General features: G+C 39.6%; 2 gene segments (V, D, J or C); both read right to left on the reverse strand.

Moving 5' to 3' along the window:
- The window catches only part of LOC109439652 (immunoglobulin kappa light chain-like), a 315,245-nt gene that overhangs the window by 284,686 nt on the left and 11,068 nt on the right, over positions 1-19,491 (reverse strand).
- Positions 12,444-13,893, reverse strand: LOC148758902 (immunoglobulin kappa variable 1-5-like). The segment is given in 2 exon segments: positions 12,444-13,671; positions 13,798-13,893. Coding segments are annotated over 2 exon segments (360 nt in total).

Consider the following 19,491-nt stretch of genomic DNA (forward strand, 5'->3'; position numbering starts at 1 on the left):
GATGCAATTGTAAAAGGAATTGTTTTTTGTATTTCTTTTTCTGAGATTTCATTGTTGGTATATAGGAAGGCAATGGACTTTTGTGCGTTGATTTTGTAGCCAGCAACTTTACTGTATTAGTTGATTGTTTCTAATAGCTTTTTGGTAGAGTCTTTAGGGTTTTCTATATATAGCATCATGTCATCTGCAAAGAGTGATAATTTAACTTCTTCATTCCCAATTTGGATGCCTTTTATTTCTTTCTCTTGCCTGATTGCTCTGGCAAGGACTTCCAACACGATGTTGAAAAGCAGAGGTGATAGGGGACATCCCTGTCGTGTTCCTGAACGTAGAGCAAAGGGCTTCAGTTTTTCTCCATTAATTATGAGATTAGCAGAGGGCTTGTCATATATGGCCTTTATTATGTTAAGGTATTTTCCTTCTATACCCATTTTATTAAGTGTTTTAATCATAAATGGATGTTGTATCTTGTCAAATGCTTTTTCTGCATTAATTGATATAATCATATGATTTTTGTCCTTTATTTTGTTTATGTGATGTATCACATTGATGGATTTGCGTATGTTGAACCATCTTTGTGCCCCGGGGATGAACCCCACTTGGTCGTGATGAATAATCTTTTTAATGCATTGTTGTATTCGATTTGCTAGAATTTTATTTAGGATTTTTGCATCGGTAATCATCACAGATATTGGTCTGTAGTTTTCTTTTTTTGTGCTGTCCTTACCAGGTTTTGGTATCAGGGTAATGTTGGACTCATAAAATGAGTTGGGGAGTACTGTTTCTTCTTCAATTTTTTGGAAGAGTTTGTGCAGAATTGGTATTAGATCCTCTTTGAAGGTTTGGTAGAATTCACTAGTGAAGCCATCTGGTCCCGGACTTTTGCTTTTGGGAAGGTTTTGGATGACTGATTCAATTTCGTTACTGGTGATCGGTCTGTTTAGATTTTCCAGTTCTTCATGGTTCAGCCTTGGAAGGCTATATGTTTCTAAGAACTTATCCATTTCTTCTAGGTTGTTGAATTTGGTGGCATATAGTCCTTCATAGTATTCTTGGATGATCCTTTGAATTTCTGTGGCGTCCGTGATAACTTCCCCTTTTACGTTTCTGATTTTGTTAATCAGTGTCTTCTCTCTTTTTATCTTAGTAAGTCTAGCCAAGGGTTTGTCAATTTTGTTAATCTTCTCAAAGAACCAGCTCTTTGTCACATTAATTTTTTCTATTGTCTTTTTGTTCTCTATTTCATTTATTTCTGCTCTAATTTTTGTTATTTCCTTTCTTCTGCTGACCTTGGGTTTTACTTGTTCTTCTTTTTCTAGTTCTTTAAGGTGTAACATGAGGTTATTTATTTGGGAGTTTTCTTGTTTCTTGAGATAGGCCTGTAATGAGATAAATTTCCCTCTTAAAACTGCTTTCGCTGCATCCCAAAAATTTTGGTAGGATGTATTTTCATTGTCATTTGTTTCTATGTATCTTTTGATCTCTCCTCTAATTTCTTCTTTGACCCAGTCCTTCTTTAAAAGTATGTTGTTTAGTCTCCATGTATTTGTGTTTTTCCCCGCTTTCTTTTTACAGTTGATATCCAATTTCAAAGCCTTGTGATCAGAGAATATGCATGGTATGATTTCAATCTTTTTAAATTTGTTGAGACTGATTTTATGTCCCAATATATGGTCTATCCTTGAGAATGTTCCATGTACACTAGAAAAGAATGTGTAGTCTGATGTTTTAGGATGAAGTGCTCTATAAATGTCAATTATGTCCATTTCATCTAATGTGTCATTTAGGGCTACTATTTCCTTATTTATTTTCTGTTTGGATGATCTATCCATAGCTGTCAATGATGTATTTAGTGCCCTAGTATAATTGTGTTTTGGTCAATTTCTCCCTTTAGTTCTGTTAGTAGATGCTTGGTGTATTTTGGTGCTCCCTGACTGGGGGCATAAATATTGATGACTATTATGTCTTCTTGTTGTACAGTCCCCTTCACCATTATGAAATGTCCATCTTTGTCTCTTGTTATCTTTTTCACCTTGAAGTCTGTTTCATCTGATATCATTATGGCTACACCTGATTTTCTCTGGGTACCATTTGCTTGGAGTGTCAATTTCCACCCTTTCACTTTGAGTCTATGCTTGTCCTTGTAGCTGAGATGTGTCTCTTGGAGACAGCATATGGTTGGGTTTAGTTTTTTGATCCAATCTGCTACTCTGTGCCTTTTTATTGGTGAGTTCAGTCCATTTACATTTAGGGTGATTATTGATATGTGAGGATTTCCTGTCATTCTATCTTTAGTTTTCTGGTAAGGCTGTGTCTCCATTGTTTCTTTGCCTTTTTGTTGTTGTCTATTATTTCTGTGTGGTGGTATTCTATGATGTTTCCCTCTGTTTCTTCTTTTATTTCAGTATATATTTCAGTTCTGGATTTTTTTTGAGTGGTTACCCTTAAGTTTATGTAAAAGTAAGTTTGATATTTAGAGTATTCCATTTTCTTCAGCACGCTTACTTTCTCCATTCCCATATTCCGGTTCAGGCCTTTACTCTCCCCCTTTTTGAGTTGTGGTTGCCACAAATTGTCCCTGTTGATGGTGGTCGAATAGCCTCCTTTAGTATTTCTTGTAGTGCAGGTCGTGTATTAGAAAATTCCCTCAGCTTCTGTATGTCCGGAAAGGTCTTTATTCCTCCTTCATATCTAAAGGATATCTTTGCTGGATATATTATTCTTGGCTCATGATTTCTCTCTTTCAATAGTTTGAATATTTGGTTCCACTCCCTCCTGGCTTGTAGAGTTTCTGCTAAAAATCTGATGATAATCTAATGGGCTTTCCTTTGTAAGTTACCGTCTACTTTTCCTGGCTGTCTTGAGGATTCTTTCTTTGTCGTTGATTTTAGACAGCTTCAATACAATGTGCCTTGGAGAAGGTCTGTTGGGATTGAGGTAACTAGGTGTTCTATTTGCTTCTTGGATTCGAGGGTCCAGTTCTGTCCACAAATTTGGGAAGTTCTCATCGACAATTTGTTTGAATATATTCTCTGTTCCCTTCTCTCTTTCTTCTCCTTCTGGTATGCCCATTATTCTTATATTGCTCTTTCTGATGGAGTCAGAAAGTTCTTGTAGAGTTCTTTCATTTCTTTTAAGTCTCAAGTCTCTTTCTTCTTCTATCTGTGTCATTTCCAGGTTTCTATCTTCGATGTCACTGATTCTTTCCTCCATCTGGTCAACTCTACTACCTAAGCTCGTTATTTCATTCTTAATTTCTTCTATTGAGTTCTTAATCTCCAGAAATTCTATTTGGTTCTTTTTTAAAATTTCAATCTCTTTCGTAAAATGCTCATACTGTTCTTTAATTGAATTTCTGAGTTCATTTAACTGCCTATCTGTGTTTTCTTGTATCTCGTTGAGTTTTTTCAGAACTGCAGCCTTGAATTCTCTGTCATTTAAGTCACATATTTCTGTATCTTTAAGTGCCTTTTCTGGAGATTTTTCACTTTCTTTCTGAGCTATCTTGTTTCCTTGGTTACTCATGGCGATTACTGGTTTACTATTTCTCTTCCTAGACATCTACAGGAGTGACTTCTGCAACAAGTTGATAGGAAGAGGTCTTTCTTTTGTTTTCCAGTACTTGTTGGTAGAACGTTTTACTTTTTCTTTGACTGCAGGCTTTTTTTTTTTTTTTTTCCTCTCTCACAAGGTAGTGCTATGTTTTCTCTGCACTATTCCAGCTTCTCACAAACTTGGGGGGATTCCCTGGGAGACGGGCTTCTCCTCTGTTAATAGTTCTCCTAGGTCACAGGGCGCAGTGTCCCGGTGGGTATGCAGAGAGCTTTTGATGTTCCAAAGCTCTTCCAGCTCCTGATTCAGAGCCTGTATGTTTCAGCAGTTCTGTTTACTCCTGCAGGGTCCGCCCAGATAGGTGGGGCCAGGGGCGGGGTGAGTTGTGAGAGGTGGCCCAGAGCAATGGCGGCGACCACCACCACAGCCGGTCCTGCTTCCACAGCTCTCTTCCCTTTGCCGGAACTAGTTGGGCTGTGGATTTGTGTTTGTGGGCCACAGTTCTCAAATATAGCAAATTTTCTGTTGTTTTGATCTGACACTGCTACTGTTTCGCTTCAAGCACCGGGCAGGTGGGGGTGGGGCGAGCTCTGGGAGGGGAGGGAGGGGGCGGCTAGTCTCAGTGCCTAAGGCTCCGTTCTCTGCTCGGCAGTGCGGGCTTAAACCACCGTTTTCAGCCTTTTTCCCTCAGTCTTTTCTCCGAGGTCTCTGCCGTGAGCGTTGGGTTCAGCCATGTTATATGCTGTCCCCTCGGCCCTGTGGAGCCCTGGCGGAGCCCTAGCAGTCCGATCTCCCGCAGCTGCGGTAGTTCTGGGAAGCAGCGAGCTCGGCGCACTGAGCTGGGTCTGAGTCCTGCGCCCGCGGAGCTGCGTCTCCGCTCACTTCTCACTTTCCTCCTCCCCCCGCTGGCGCGCGCGAATCTTCTACCTGTAGGTGATTTCAGTCGGTAGTGGGCCTCTTCGTCTTGCCTGTCTGCTGTGCAGGGAGTCCTTTGTGGAGTTTTTGTTGTTCGATTCTTTGTAAATTCCAGGGGAGCTTTACAGAGGCTCACCTCACTCCGCCATTTTTCCGGAAGTCTCTCCATATGGCAATTCTATTCGTAATGTTTTGAGGAACCTCCACACTGCCTTCCATAGCAGCTGCACCAGTCTGCATTCCCACCAACAGTGTATGAGGGTTCCTTTTTCTCCACAGCCTCTCCAACACTTGTTATTATTTGTCCTGTTGTTGATAGCCATTCTAACTGGGGTGAGGTGATATCTCATTGTGGTTTTGATTTGCATTTCTCTGATGATTAGTGATGTTGAACATTTTTTCATATGTGTATTGGACATTTGTAAGTCTTCTTTGGAGAAATGTCTATTCAGTTCATCTGCCCAATTGTTAATTGGATCGTTTGTTTTGTTGTTTTTGCCTTGAATGAGTTCCGTTTATATTTTGAATATTATCCCCTTATCGGAGGCGTTGTTTGCAAAATCTTCTGCCATTCAGTTGGTTGCCTCTTTATTTTGTCGATGGTTTCTTTTGCTGTGCAGAAGCTTTTTAGTTTGATATAGTCCCATTCATTTATTTTAACTCGTACTTCCCTTGCCTTTGAAATCAAATTCATAAAATGCTCTTTGAACCCAAGGTCCATAAGTTTAGTACCTATGTTTTCTTCTATGCAGTTTTTTGTTTCAGGTCTTTTGTTTAGGTCTTTGATCCATTTTGAGTTAATTTTGGTACACGATGACAGAAAGTAGTGTAGTTTCATTTTTTGCATGTGGCTTTTCAATTCTCCCAGCACCATTTATTGAAGATGCTGTCTTTTCTCCATTGTATGTTTTTGGCGTCTTTGTCAAAAATTATCTGTACGTATTTATGTGGGTTAATTCTGGGTTCTCAATTCTATTCAATTGATCTGTAGGGTGGGCTTTATAACTGGAAAGACCTCTCATGGAATATTGATTCTGGCAATGGGTTTTAGGAAAATACTTGAATCTTGATAGGAGATACCCTGTGGATTCTGCCAATATCAGCTAAAAATTTTGCCCAGAAAGAGAATGACAGGTGATGTAATAGGGACAAATGAACCATACTCCCAGATGCAACTATAGTGTCATCAGAAAAGGAGCAAATAAAATAGAGTAGTTGTTCATTTAATTTACCAGATTGGCTATTTTGATGGCTACTGTCAAATTCTAGAATATTCCCCCCTTTTTGGAGAAAGAAATTCCAGCATGACACTGTAGAAGCTTCAGCTTAATCAACAAATGGGACAGAGGCACAAGCATGAGTAATTCTTAAGGAGCCTAAACAAATAGAACAGTTTCAGAGACAGGAACCAGTTGAGGTCCATTTGAGACCCCCCCCCCCCACTATTGGAACTGTTTTCGTTCTCTGAGGCAGGAGCTGCTGTATAGCACTGGGGTTGAGCATCAAGACTGTAGCTTCGGTATCAATAAGAACAGAGAGAAACTGTTTCTCAGTTTGGAGAAAGTTTTTCTGAGCCAATTTATAGGGAAGGTTGGGAAGAGCACCTGTAATTCCTCAGAGCACTGCCATTTGGGATTAGAAGGACATTGGAAAGACTGGTTAGAATAATGAGGGTGTGTGAAGTGCTTAAAATTGTGACAATTTTTTTCCAATTTCCTGGCATTTTTCTTTATTCTTTCTTTCTTAAAGTTTTTGGGGTGACAATGTTAGTAAAGTTACATAGGTTTCAGGTGTACAATTCTGTAATACATCATCTGTACATCAAATTGTGTATTCACTATCCAGACTCAGTTGTCCTTTCCTCATGATATATTTGATCCCGTTTATGCTTGTCACCATCCCTCTCCCCCCTTACCCTCTGATAACCACTACTCTATTGTCTGTGTCTATGAGTTTTTGTTTCTTCATTTATTTGTCTGGTTCCTTAGTTGTTTTCAGTAATATATACCACATACACCATTGGTGGGAATGCAGATTGGTGCAGCCACTATGGAAGACAGCATGGAGGTTGCTCAAATTATTAAGAATAGAATTACCATGTGACCCAGCAATTCCTTTTTTGGGTATCTCTCCCCGAAAAATCTGAAAATATTTACCCGTAAAGATACATGTGCTCTGATGTTCATTACAGCTTTATTTACAGTGGGTATGACATAGAAAGAATGAATGTGTCCTTCGATTGATGATTAGATAAAGAAGATATGGTACATATATACACAATGGAATACTAGTCTACTATAATAAAGATGAAATAGTGCCATTTGCTACAACATGGATGGATCTTGAAATTATTATGCTAAGCGAAATCAGACAGGAAAAATAGAGAATCACATGATTTCACTGATATGTGGTATATAACCAGTTTGGTTTTAAGATAAGTAAGATTGGGGATCTGAAAAATTCCTCATAATGGCCATTGGTATTGTGTATTAATTTATGTAAATCAGTCCACTTAGTAAGAAATGAGCATGAAGAATAACCACATTTTCTAAACATAAATTTGTTGAGGGTCTCTGTGTGTATCAGGATGGCGGGCACCTATATATAGATAACTGAGATCCCAGTTTTAGAGGGTTTTTTTTCCTAAGTGAAGTCCCAAAGAACCTAAACAGCTCAAACAACTTAATCAACTTAAATGGGTTAAATAGCTCAATAGCTTAAAGGTTTATAGAGCCCAAACAATTTGCAAGCTAGATCAGTCATTCTTATGTAGAACATTTTGTTCTCAATGAGGCTGAGCTGAAGGCAGAGCAGCAGTGTCAGAGAAACAACCGAGTCATGAGGTCAGCAGGCCAGGGACTGAACAGTGCAGCTCTGGTAGACAACCTGCTCATGGGAGGATCAGGCCTAAAGCTGAACGACAGTGTTTCAATGAGACAGTCCAGTCTAGAATTGAACCGAAGGTTAGCCAGTTTCATAGAAATAGTCTCGTTCCAAGGGAGTCCAGCCACAGGCTAGCCAGTCTTACAAAACAGCATGAAATTGAAGGAATCAGGTGTTGTGTCAAATGCAGTACTCACAGACAAACAGGGCCTTTAGCAGAAAAGTACAAAGCCTCTGACACATTGGATAAGGTCATTAGAGCTTCAAAACACAAAGAGGGTAGAAGTTCAAATCCAGGAGAAAACTTAGCCTTGGAACTCCTGGGCCAGTGAGAAAAACAGCAAGCTCAAAAGGCTCTGTGGGTGCCACACCTGTTTGCTCACCATCCCTGGTGTTCTCAGGGGTCTTGTCTGGACCCTTGTGCAGGCCACCAAAGATATTGGGCTTAAACAAAAAAGTCAGCTAGATGTTTCTCCACCAAATGGTTTATTTGGGAAATGGAGAGAATTGCGATCTGGAACATACACCCAGGGTGAAGACAAGTGTAAAAGAAGAGGAAGTTCCTTTAGAGAAGGACAGAGGGCGTTAGGAGGGTGGTTATAACCAGAGATCTTCCTGTGGGTCTTGGACACAGACGTAGGCATGAGACTCCTCGTTCAGGCCCTGTCAATACAATTTTGCTTGATGTCTTCTTTATTAATTTTCTAATACATTTAAACTATTGTCTAAATTACAAGGGTGATTAGAAAAATCTGAGCTGTTTCTTTATATATTTTAAAGGGAAGGAAAGTAGAGGAAAGGAAATTATTTAACATACATACATGTATTCCTGACTCATGCAATTATTGTGAAGCAGCTTCCTTAGTATTTTCCATCTTCTCTGTTCCCTGAGGTCTTTCTGTGTGGGAGGTTCTGAAAAGGCTACACCACATGCCTTGCACTCTTGATTGGAGATGTGACTTAGACTCTGCCCATCAGATGGGTTCCTGAGGAGTGGTTGTCAGAACATAGTGAGGGGAGGGGACATGCATGACCACAGGTGCTCAGTTTGCTGGTGTGGGTCCTGGCCAGGCAACACATTCTGGTGGACATGGCTTTCTGATTCTCCAGATTGCTGTTGCCATGACAATAGCTTTTCTCATCATACAAAATACAAGGCGTTTGAGGGATTAAAACTTTGTGTTGCCAGGGACTGTTCATGTGGCCTTTCTCTCCATTTGTAATCTTCTTAATCCATGATAATAAACACCTTTCTGCTGGAATCAGCCATCATGTCTTTTGTCATGTCCAACTGACTCAATCACTTAACACGTGCAAGTAACACATCAGCCTTAGTTACCGTGTACCCGGAAAATAAGACCTAGCTGGACCATCAACTCTAATGTATCTTTTGGAGCAAAAATTAATATAAGACCCAGTATTATATATTATATTGTATTGTATTATATTATATTATATTATATTATATTATATTATATTACCCTGTATTATATATATTAATATAAGACCAGGTCTTATATTAATATTGGCTCCAAAAGATGCATTAGAGCTGATGGTCCACCTAGGTCTTGTTTTCCAGGAAACACGGTAGATGAAATCCATACCCCTGGGCTATGCATGAACTGCCATTGCTGATGCCATGAAGTCTGTTCCTTATGCTCACTGTGAAAGCTTGGAAAAGTGATTTCCTTAGCATGTTTGGGCTGTTATAGCAAAAATACCTTATATGTACTGGGCAGCTTGTAAACAACAGAAAAATATTTCTCACAATTCTGGAAGCTGTGGATTCCAAGCTCAAGTTGCTGGCAGATTTGTTGTCTGGTGATGGCTCACATTCTGGGACATAGATAGTTTTCTCGCTGTGTCCTCATGTGGTAAAAGCAGCCAGGGGCTCTGTGGGGTCTCTTCATAAGGCACTGATCCCGTTCACCAGTGCTCCACCCTCAGGACTAATCACCAGAAAACGTCCTACCTTGTAATACGATCACATGGTTTTTAAGATTTCAACATATGAAATTTTGGGGGGAACAAACAATCAGACCTTAGCAGTAAATGACTGACACCTAACTATTGAGAACCTTCTGCTCAGCAATGGCCCTTAGATTAACATTCACTTGGGAGGCCATTGTTTCCAATCCTGGCCCATTTTGAAAGGTCCAATCATAGTGCTTCCCAAAATACTCATAACTGTGTCTCCAACCTTTCACTGTTGTTTTCTAAGGTCTTGTTATTTGTTAGAACCAGGAGTCTATATCATTGAGTTAGCTATCTTTCCTTCCAAAGTGATCATCAGATATAATCCTTGAATTTTACATACTATTGTGATTCCCCTTCTTTCAAAGCCCTCTTGAGTATATAAGTGATGTGACATCAGTCCAGTGTAATTTTCTGACAAACCTCAGGCATAAATTTGTTCCCATGTCCTGGAATAATTCATAAACATAAGGATACACCTGAATTAATCTGCATTTTAAAGCTCTCGGGTCATTGTTTGGTTTTTTTGTTTGTTTGTTTTCATTCTCAGGCAACTGACTATTGAACATTTCATCCTTGGTAAAAATTAAGTTTCTATGTCACTTCTATACCTGGAAAATGAAGAAATGGAGTCATCTATACCTTAATGGTTCTTGCAATGTGTCTCTATGTTAAAAGTTATTAGGACACAGGTTGACTTGTTCACTCTTGGTCAGTTTTGACTAAATAACAATCTGTTAAATTTTTTTCATTTTCTTCAAATTTCTTCAGTATCAATTATCTATGAAATATGAGAAATAATTACCTAAAAAAGTGTAAAAATTTTTACATATTGAGTATGCATTTCTAAAGTGTAATTTGGTCCTCAGTGTTACCAAGAAGACCAGAGTAGCCAATCAGTGAATATTTTAGAGATATTGCTACCCTTGATAAACAAATGCTAGAGAGATTTTAAAATATACTATTAATAAATCTGGCCAAACTTCATACTTGGTCCTCCATGAGATTCTGAAATACTTCCTCTAAGCTGACGTTTTCCCTTCTACAATATTTGAAGACCAGTGGTATTATCCATAAATTAATTTTTTTAGCCATTCAGTCTATTTTCTGGTTCTTTATTAGAAGTTTAATTTAGTTGTCATTTTCTCTATAAATCACAAGACCTATGAACTATGTCATGAGGGTCTCAAGTAGATTTTACCATAAAATTAAGAAAAAACACACATCATGATATATAGATGATGTATTACAGAATTGTACACTGGAAACCTATGTAATGTTTCTATTTTTACCCCCAATAAACTTTACTTTAAAAACAATTCACATAAGTACTATCTCATACCTGGAACTCATAGCACGATGGTGGACATAGAGATAATGGGACTTCCAAAGGCTGTAAGAATTTAATTTTTGGCAGTTGGAACAATATCTCCATTTTTACTCTTTGGACCTCCATTTAGACAACATATTTTCAAGTGAGCACAGCAGTTGTTGGGCGATTTAGAAACAAAGATTATAAAGAAAATGCCTGAAGTCAGATAAGGTAATATATTTGTTATTGGACACAAGATTTTGATAGGGAGTAATTGGAGTCAGATTAACCCATTTAATTCATAAAATAATTACATTAGTCATACCAATTATATGTCCACATGTATATATCATATATACATATGCATACGTACTCACATCTTCCTTTATTTAATTTTATTTATGAAATTTCAATGCAATCATTTATTAATAAGTTTGTATGATGTATAAAAATTTCATTATTAGTACTGGAAGTACTGCTATATATGGATAATGTTAGATGTTCTCATAAATGATGTAAAGTTTATTCTTTTTATTCAAATATTCATAATTTCTTTTATGTTTTTGTGTTCCCTTATGAATGGATTCCCAAGTATTATTTTGTGCCATAAGTTTTATTGAAATACATCTATCTCTATGTGCAGATATATAAATATTATATTATTCAGATGTCACACAAAATTGGTTTGTGAGGAACCATTCAAAAATGTCATGGTTTATAATACTAAGAATTCATTTCTGTATTCATGAATGTTTATGTTAACGATGTTGAATGATGCAGGCAGTTCTCAGCTGTGTGGTTCCTCTGCAGGCACATGAATTGGTCTCCACTATGGATGGTTTCCTGTGGGGCCAAGACAGAAGGTGTGAACCCAAGGAACGTAATCCTCAGGGCAAATTGCCGGAAGGAATGAAATCCCCAAAATAAACGGCACAAGCAAGTTTAAGTCCAATTTTTCTAACACAATTAGATATTATTTTGAGTTATTCTTAGGTCTTTGTAATTCTTCAAGTTTCTAAAACCCATTACTCTATTTAGTTTTCAACATATACCAATATGCCATTTACAAATAATTATATTTTTTCAATACTTACAATATTAAAGGAAGCTAATTTTGTGTTAATTTGAAAATAAAGTTGGATGTGTTTTGTTTTGTTTTTTAATTATTATTGAGGGATATTGGGGAATGATGTGTTTTTCCAGGATGTCAAGTCGTTGTTTTTTCAACAACTTGAAAAAGGGGGGGGGGGGGGGCGCAGCTCAGCTCCAAGTCAAGTTATAGTTTTCAATCTAGTCGTGGAGGGCACAGCTCACTGTCCCATGTGGGACTCAAACCAGCAACCTTGGTGTTATGAGCACCGGCTCTAAGCACTGAGCTAACAGGCCACCCACCAGAGCCTCTGCTCCAATTTCAAGACTTTGTCTCTCACCGGCCCATGTGGGAATCAAACTGGCAATACTGTTGTTAAGAGCTGGCGCTCTAACCAACTGAGCTATCTAACCAACCTGGGTGTATTTTAATATGTGGCTATCAATCACCTTTCTTAAATGGAAATGGGAAAAAAAAGAGACGTATTTAACTGATGTAAGTGTTGTCTAAAACAGAGCATCTTAAACCTTATACATATCACCTGATATCTTGTTAAAATGAAAACCCTCAAAAGTAGATGTAAGGTGGAACCTGGTGTTTTGATTTGTAATAAGCTCCCAGGGGTGTCACTGATGCCCTGGCTGTAAGGAAAATTTCGAACAACAAGAGATTTTCATACAGAAGAGACAGAGTGCTCCACCCATATTCAAGCTTTGATTTTTTAATCAAGAAAAGGCTTTTATTGTGTGTCAACTTATTTCTGTATATGCAAAATATTTCCCTCGTTTTTTTCTATTTTCTCATCATTTAACAAAGATTTCTTGTTATGAATCCAGACTTGATGATCAAAGTTGAAGCACATCACAGTGAATTGTATTTGGCAAAATTCTGACACCTGTAAAAGGATGACCGTCCAGGCTGTCTGCTGTCAGTTCCCCATCATCACTCTCCCTTGTGGAAGCACATTTCTCAGAACCCCTTTGCCCTCTACGATTTCCCATAGACTTGCTCAGTGAGGGGCCCTCCCTGACATGTGGAAGTCAGAAGAGGAGGATTCAATACTATCCATGAGTTCCTGCGGGCAGAGAGGAGGACTGGAGAATCACTGGTGAGCTGAGAGCATCAGCACCCCCACTCTTGGGCCGCCCCCACAGGTCTGGGGAGCACATGGCTAGACAGCCTCTGTCTCCCAAGGCATATGTTCTCTGGTTTCTTGGGGAGCACCAGTGAATATCCCACTTCCACTATCTGCTTTTCCTGTTATTAATTCCCAAGTTCTTTAAGAAAATATAGTTTAGAAATTAATTGCCTATGTTAAGCAATTCCTGCTTGGAATATCGAGAATAGCTTCTCTTTCACTTTATGAACTCTGTCTTATACAGTAACCTAGACAGCTCATGTGTGATGATCTCAGTACTTTATGACATCAGGAGAGGAGTTGTATGTGCCACTGAGGCTGAGGAGAGACAAAGAGAGTTAGGGTGCAGAGGAACCTCCCTGGCCACTTATACCAAAATATGCAGTCACCATCAAAGAGTGGCTGCATCTGAGAAATGCTCTCAGCTCATGGAGACCCAAGAGGAGCAGCTGGGGCGGCCTGCTCTCAGCTGTCTGCTTCATGGTTTATGTTCAGGCTCATATCACTGTGAGAGGCCTACTGTAATGCTGTTGACAGTAATAAGTTGCCACATCTTCAGGCTGCAGGCTGCTGATGTGAGAGTGAAATCTGTCCCAGATCCTTGGCCACTGAACCTCGAAGGGACACCAGTTTGCAAAGTGGATGCTTTATAGATCAGGCTCTTAGGAGCTGTCCCTGGTTTCTGCTGATACCAGGCTAAGTAACTGCTAATGCTCTGACTGGCCCGGCAAGTGATGGTGACTGTGTCTCCCAGTGATGCCGACAGAGAGGATGGAGACTGGGTCATCTGGATATCACATCTGGCTCCTGAGAAGGGAAACATGAAAACAAACATCCATATTCTTAATGATGTTACCAGGTCTTATAACTACTCTGATGTCTAAGTGGTACTGACCACACTGGCAGAGCAAATCCCCAGTTTTCCTTCCTTACCTGGGAGCCACAGCAGCAGGAGGCTGAGGAGCTGAGTCGGGACCCTCATGTCCATGCTACGTCCTGCCCGGGACTGATTCCTGCACAGGGTGTGACCACACTATTAATGTGTCCAGGGCTGTGGGTTGCACCCCAGTAACATGCAAATCAGCAGGGTTGGGGCAGGTTGGGCCCAGCTGCAGGGCTGACTGGTCTCAATAACATGGCACAGTCAGTGTCTACCAGGTGCCCCAGCCCCACAGGGCAGCACACATTTGCCTGCAAGAAATGCGTTTCTCCTCGGCAGTCACAGAATCATTCTACCGTCCTATGAGTACAGTGTTCTTGCTGTGTTCACATTTCAGGACGTGCTTCTCTTGCTATTTCTCCATCTAATACAGAGTGTTTCGAGTATGACACAACCCTAGTACTCGCAAGAAATTTTGCCAGCTCTTTGCATTAGTACCTGTGCACCCTGCTGAGTACAGAATACTTCTTTTGGGTTGAATTCTTAAAACTTTTGGTATGGTAAATTAACGCTATTCCCAGCTAGAGATGCAACGAGGTATAAGAGTTAACAACTAAAAAAAAAGTGAAAGTCATGTTTTGTAAAGAAGTGCCCAGTGACTGAGTATTTGTCATTGCTAACCTGTCATCTGTAGCTTAGTGATCTGTCCCTTTCCATTTCTGAGTGCTCTGACACACCACTTGTATCTAGGTCAACCATTGTCAGGGAGTTTTCTCTTCCACTTTTGAAATGTGTCAGCCACCTTTCCTCTCTGCAGGCCTTTCCCATGCCCACGCTACATGTTCCCTGGGTTACTCCTTATGCCTCGCTTCCTTCTTAATGCAAGCTGTTCTCTTCAGAAGCTGAAGGCTTCCCTAGGCTAAGTGCTTATGTATAACCCTGATGCTACTGTGTTCCCTAAACCTGCATATTCCTCCATCACCAAATCTCTTCGTTTCTAAGAGAACATAGTTCTCAGTGGCTGGATGCAGGGACTTGGGCGCAAGGACAGTGATGAGAAAACCACACAAGTAGGTGAGGGTGGGAGCCTTGCAGGGTATTAGAGCCCACACAGTATTGAAAAGGCATCCATGTGTGATAGAGTGGGAATCCAGCATGAAGGTAGAGTGGGGTGAGGACGGGTTTCCCCATATGCAGTGGTGGCACTATTGGACTAATACATGTGCTAAGGCCAGAGCAAGAAGAGGACATTCACCTTGGCAGGGCCACTCGGTGTTGGTGTCAGAGCCCAGGCAGGGTGGGAATGGTGCCCATGGCGAGGTGCAAAGATGGCAGTGGCCTGACAAGGGTATCGGAGCCAGAACACTGTATGTATGTAAACATGTATGGGGGAAGTTATGTGCAAGGGGATTGTAGTTGGTAGTAACAGCAGGAGATTGGCTTCATTCAAGAGGATTGATGATCATATAAGTCAAAGTATTAAGAATAATTAGACGAAATTCTTAGTTTTGGAGAAAGGAGTTATAGATAAGGAAAAGGAAATTCCTAGGATAAACAGGTTTGGGATTGAAATTAGAGATATCAGAGTCACATGTACCTTAGATATGAAAGTGTGTGTTAATATATAAATAGATGTTGATGAATAGGTATTGTGTTTCCCTGAGAATACGACCTGACCGAAAAATGAGCCCTTGCATGATTTTTAAGAAGACATCCCCTGAAAATAAGTCCTATTGCATCTTTTGGTGTAAAGCTGAATTTAAAACCTGGTCTTATTTTCAGGGAAACACAGTAGATGAGTAAATGGATTTCCCGTAGCCTAGTAGCAATGACACCGATGTCCCAAAAAGCACCCAGAGTGCCCAGATCTTGGTTTCCAATTACTATTTTCCACTGAAAAAAATCAGTAGTTGTTGGAGAAATGCCTCATTCCAGGTCTAGTGTATAGAAAATGCAAAATAACTGGACAATTTGGGCAAGAAATTAAGAAGTGCTCAAGAATCATGAGGTGAAAAGAAGCCATTTGAAATAGGACTATCTTTTGCCAAATGTGGGGCATTTTGAGTATCAAAATCACTAATGATGATAACTCATTGAAGGAAATATGAATCCATGATTTTATACTGACACTTTGATGAAGAAAAGGATATTCAAAAAGTATTAGGGACTTTTCCCAAAAAATTTTATTAATTTCAAAGGGCAAAGGACCTGCTGTTAATGGGGTATTAAGTTCCCTACTATAATTGTGTTTATGTCAGTTTCTCCCTTTAGTTCTGTTAGTAGTTTTTTTATATAGAGTCATTACCATATAATAATAGTAGTAGTAATATATTTGATGACTTTTTTAAAATTAAAGTTTATTGGGGTGACAATTGTTAGTAAAGTTACATAGATTTCAGGTTCACAGTTCTGTAATATATCATCTATATACATTACATTGTGTATTCACCACCCAGAGTCAGTTCTCTTTCCATCACCATATATTTGATCCCCTTTACTCTTGTTTACCACCCCTCTACCCCTTTACCCTTTGATAACCACTAAACTATAGTTTGTGTCTATAAGTTTTTGTTTCTTTATTTGTTTGTCTTGTTCCTTTTTTTGTTTTCAGTTTTCTACAACACATACACTGTTGGTGGGAATGCAGATTGCTGCAGTCACTGTAGAAGGCAGTGTGGAGATTCCTCAAAAAATTAAGAATAGAATTTCCATATGACCCAGCAATGCCTCTCCTGGGTAACTACACAAAAAAACCTGAAAACATTTATCTGTAAAGATGTGTGCTCCGATGTTCATTGCAGCATTATTCACAGTGGCCAAGACATGGAAACAACCAAAGTGTCCTTCCATAGATGATTGGATAAAGAAGATGTAGTATATACACAATAGAGTACTATTGTGTAGTACGTCGCCATTTGCAACAACATGATGGATCGTGAGATTATTATACTAAGCAAAATAAATCAGAAAATGTAGAGAACGATACGATTTCATTGATATGTGGTATATAAAACCCGTTTGGTTTTACAATAAGTAAGATTGGGGATCTCAAAAATTCCTCATAGCGTCCATTGGTATTGTGAATTATTTTTGGTTAAATCAGTCCACTTAGTAAGAAATGAGTATGAGGAAGAACCATGGATTCTAAACATAAATTTGTTGAGGGTCACTGTGTGTATCAGGGTGGGGGGCACCTAAAATATTTAGATAACCGAGATCCCATTTTCAGAGGATTCTTTTCATAAGCAAAGTTCAAAAGAGCCTAAACAGCTCAAACGACTTAACCAGCTTAAGTTAAATAACCCAAATAGTTTAGAAGCTTAAAGAGACCAAGAGTTCAAAAGCTAAATCAGTCACTCTCACCTAGAACATTTTTATCTCAATGGGGCTGAGCTGAAGGCAGAGCAGCAGTGTCAGAGAAACAACTTAGTCACGAGGTCATCAGGACAGAGACTGAACAGTGCAGCTCTGGTAGACACCCTGCTCATGGGAGGATCAGGCCGAAAGCTGAACGACAGTGTTTCAGTGAGACAGTTCAGTCTAGAATTGAACCCAAAGTTAGCCAATTTCATAGAAATAGTCGGGTTCCAAGGGAATCAAGCCACAGGCAGCCAGTCTTACAAAACAGCCTGAAATTGAAGGAATCAGGTGATGTGTCAAATCCAGTACTCACAGACAAACAGGGCCTTTAGCAGAAAAGTCAAAGCCACTGACACATTGGATAAAGTCATGAGAGCTTCAAAACACAGAGAGTGCAAGTTCAAATCCAGAAGAAACCTGAGCCTTAGAAGTCCTAGGCCAGTGAGAAAAACAGCAAGCTCAAAAGGCTCTGTGGGTGCCACACTTGTTTGCTCACCATGCCTGGTGTTCTCAGGGGTGTTCTCTGGACCCTTGTACAGGCCACCAAATATATAGGCTTTGAACAAAAAGTCAGCTAGATATTTCTCAGAACAAAATGTTCATATGGGAAAAAGTATCAGTTGTAATCTGGAACATGCACCCAGGGAGAGACACGTGTAAAAGAAGAGGAAGTTCCTTTAGAGAAGGACAGAGAACGTCAGGAGGCTGGTTATAACCAGAGATCTTCCTGTGGGTCTTGGAGACAGACATAGACATGAGACTCTTCCTTCAGGTCCTGTCAATTAGAAGCTTGATTGATGTCTTTTTTATTAATTTTCTAACACATTTAAATATTGTCTAAATTATAAGAGTGATACAAAAAAAAAAATCTCCAGCCATTTCTTTATATATTTTACAGAAAGGTAAGTAGAGAAAAGGAAATTATTTAACATACATACATGTGTTCCTGACTCATGCAATTATTGTGAAGCAGTTTCCTTAGTATTTTCATCCTCTGTGTTCCCTCAGGTCTTTCTGTGTGGGAGGTTCTGAAAAGGCTAAACCACATACCTTGCACTCTTGATCGGAGATGTGATTAACACTCTGCCCATCAGATGCGTTCCTGAGGTGTGGTTGTCAGAACATAGTGAGGGGAGGGGACATGCATGACCACAGGTGTTCAGTTTCCTGGTGTGGGTCCTGGCCAGGCAACACATTCTGGTGGACACAGCTTTCTGATTCTCCAGATTGCTGTTGCCATGGCAATAGCCTTTCTGCTCACAGAAAACACTAGGGGGTTTGAAGGATCAGAACTTTGTGTTGCCAGAGCCTGTTCATGTGGCTTTTCTCTCCATTTTTAATCTTCCTATTCCATGATAATAAACCCCTTTCTTCTGGAATCAGCCATCATGTCTTTTCTCATGTCCCACTGAGTCAATCACTTAACACGTGCAAGTAACATGTCAGCCTTAGTCAGATGAAATCCATACCCCTGGGCTATGCATGAACTGCCATTGCTGATGTCACGATGTCTGTTCATTAGGCTCACAGGGAAAATATGGAAAAGTGACTCTCAGCATGTTTGAGCTGCTATAGGAAAAATACCTTATACAGTGCAGCTTGTAAACAACAAAAGCATATATATCTCACAATTCTAGAGGCTGTGGATTCCAAGCTCAAGTTGCTGGCAGATTTGGTGTCTGGTGATGGCTCACATTCTTGGTCATAGATAGTTTTCTCGCTGAGTCCTCACATGGTAGAAGAAGCTAGGAAGCTCTGTGGGATCTCTTTCATAAGGCACTGATCCCCTTCACCAGTGTTCCACCTCATGATCTCATCACCTGCACAATGTTCTAATACAATCAAATTGGGGTTTACGATTTCAACATATGAATTTTTGGAAGGACAAACAATCAGACAATAGCAGTAACTCACTGACAGTTATGTCTCATCTAATTATTGAGAACCTTCTGCTGAGCAATGGCCCTCAGACTAACATTTACTTGGGAAGCCATTGTTTCCAATCTTGGCCCGTTTTGAAATGTCCAATCATAGTGCTTCCACAAATGACTGTGTCTCCAACCTTTCAGCCTGTTTCTTCTAAGGTCTGGTAATACGTTAGAACCAGGAGTCTATATCATTGAATTAGCTATCTCTCCTTCCAAAGTGATCATGAGATATAACCCTTGAATTTTACATACTGTTGTGACTCCCCTTGTTTCAAAGTCCCCTTGGGTATATAAGTGATGTGACATCAGTCCAGTGGAATTCTCTGACAACTCTCAGGCATGAATTTGTTTTCACTTCCAGGAATAATTCATAAACTTAAGGAATCACCTGAATTTCTGCAATTTGAAGCTGTCAGTTCAATTGCGGGGTTTTTTGTTTGTTTTTTTCATTTCCAGGAA

This window comes from Rhinolophus sinicus, chromosome 2 (genome assembly GCF_057876585.1).
Source record: "Rhinolophus sinicus isolate RSI-liver-muscle chromosome 2, RSI-T2T, whole genome shotgun sequence".
NCBI classification, from domain to species: Eukaryota; Metazoa; Chordata; class Mammalia; order Chiroptera; family Rhinolophidae; genus Rhinolophus; species Rhinolophus sinicus.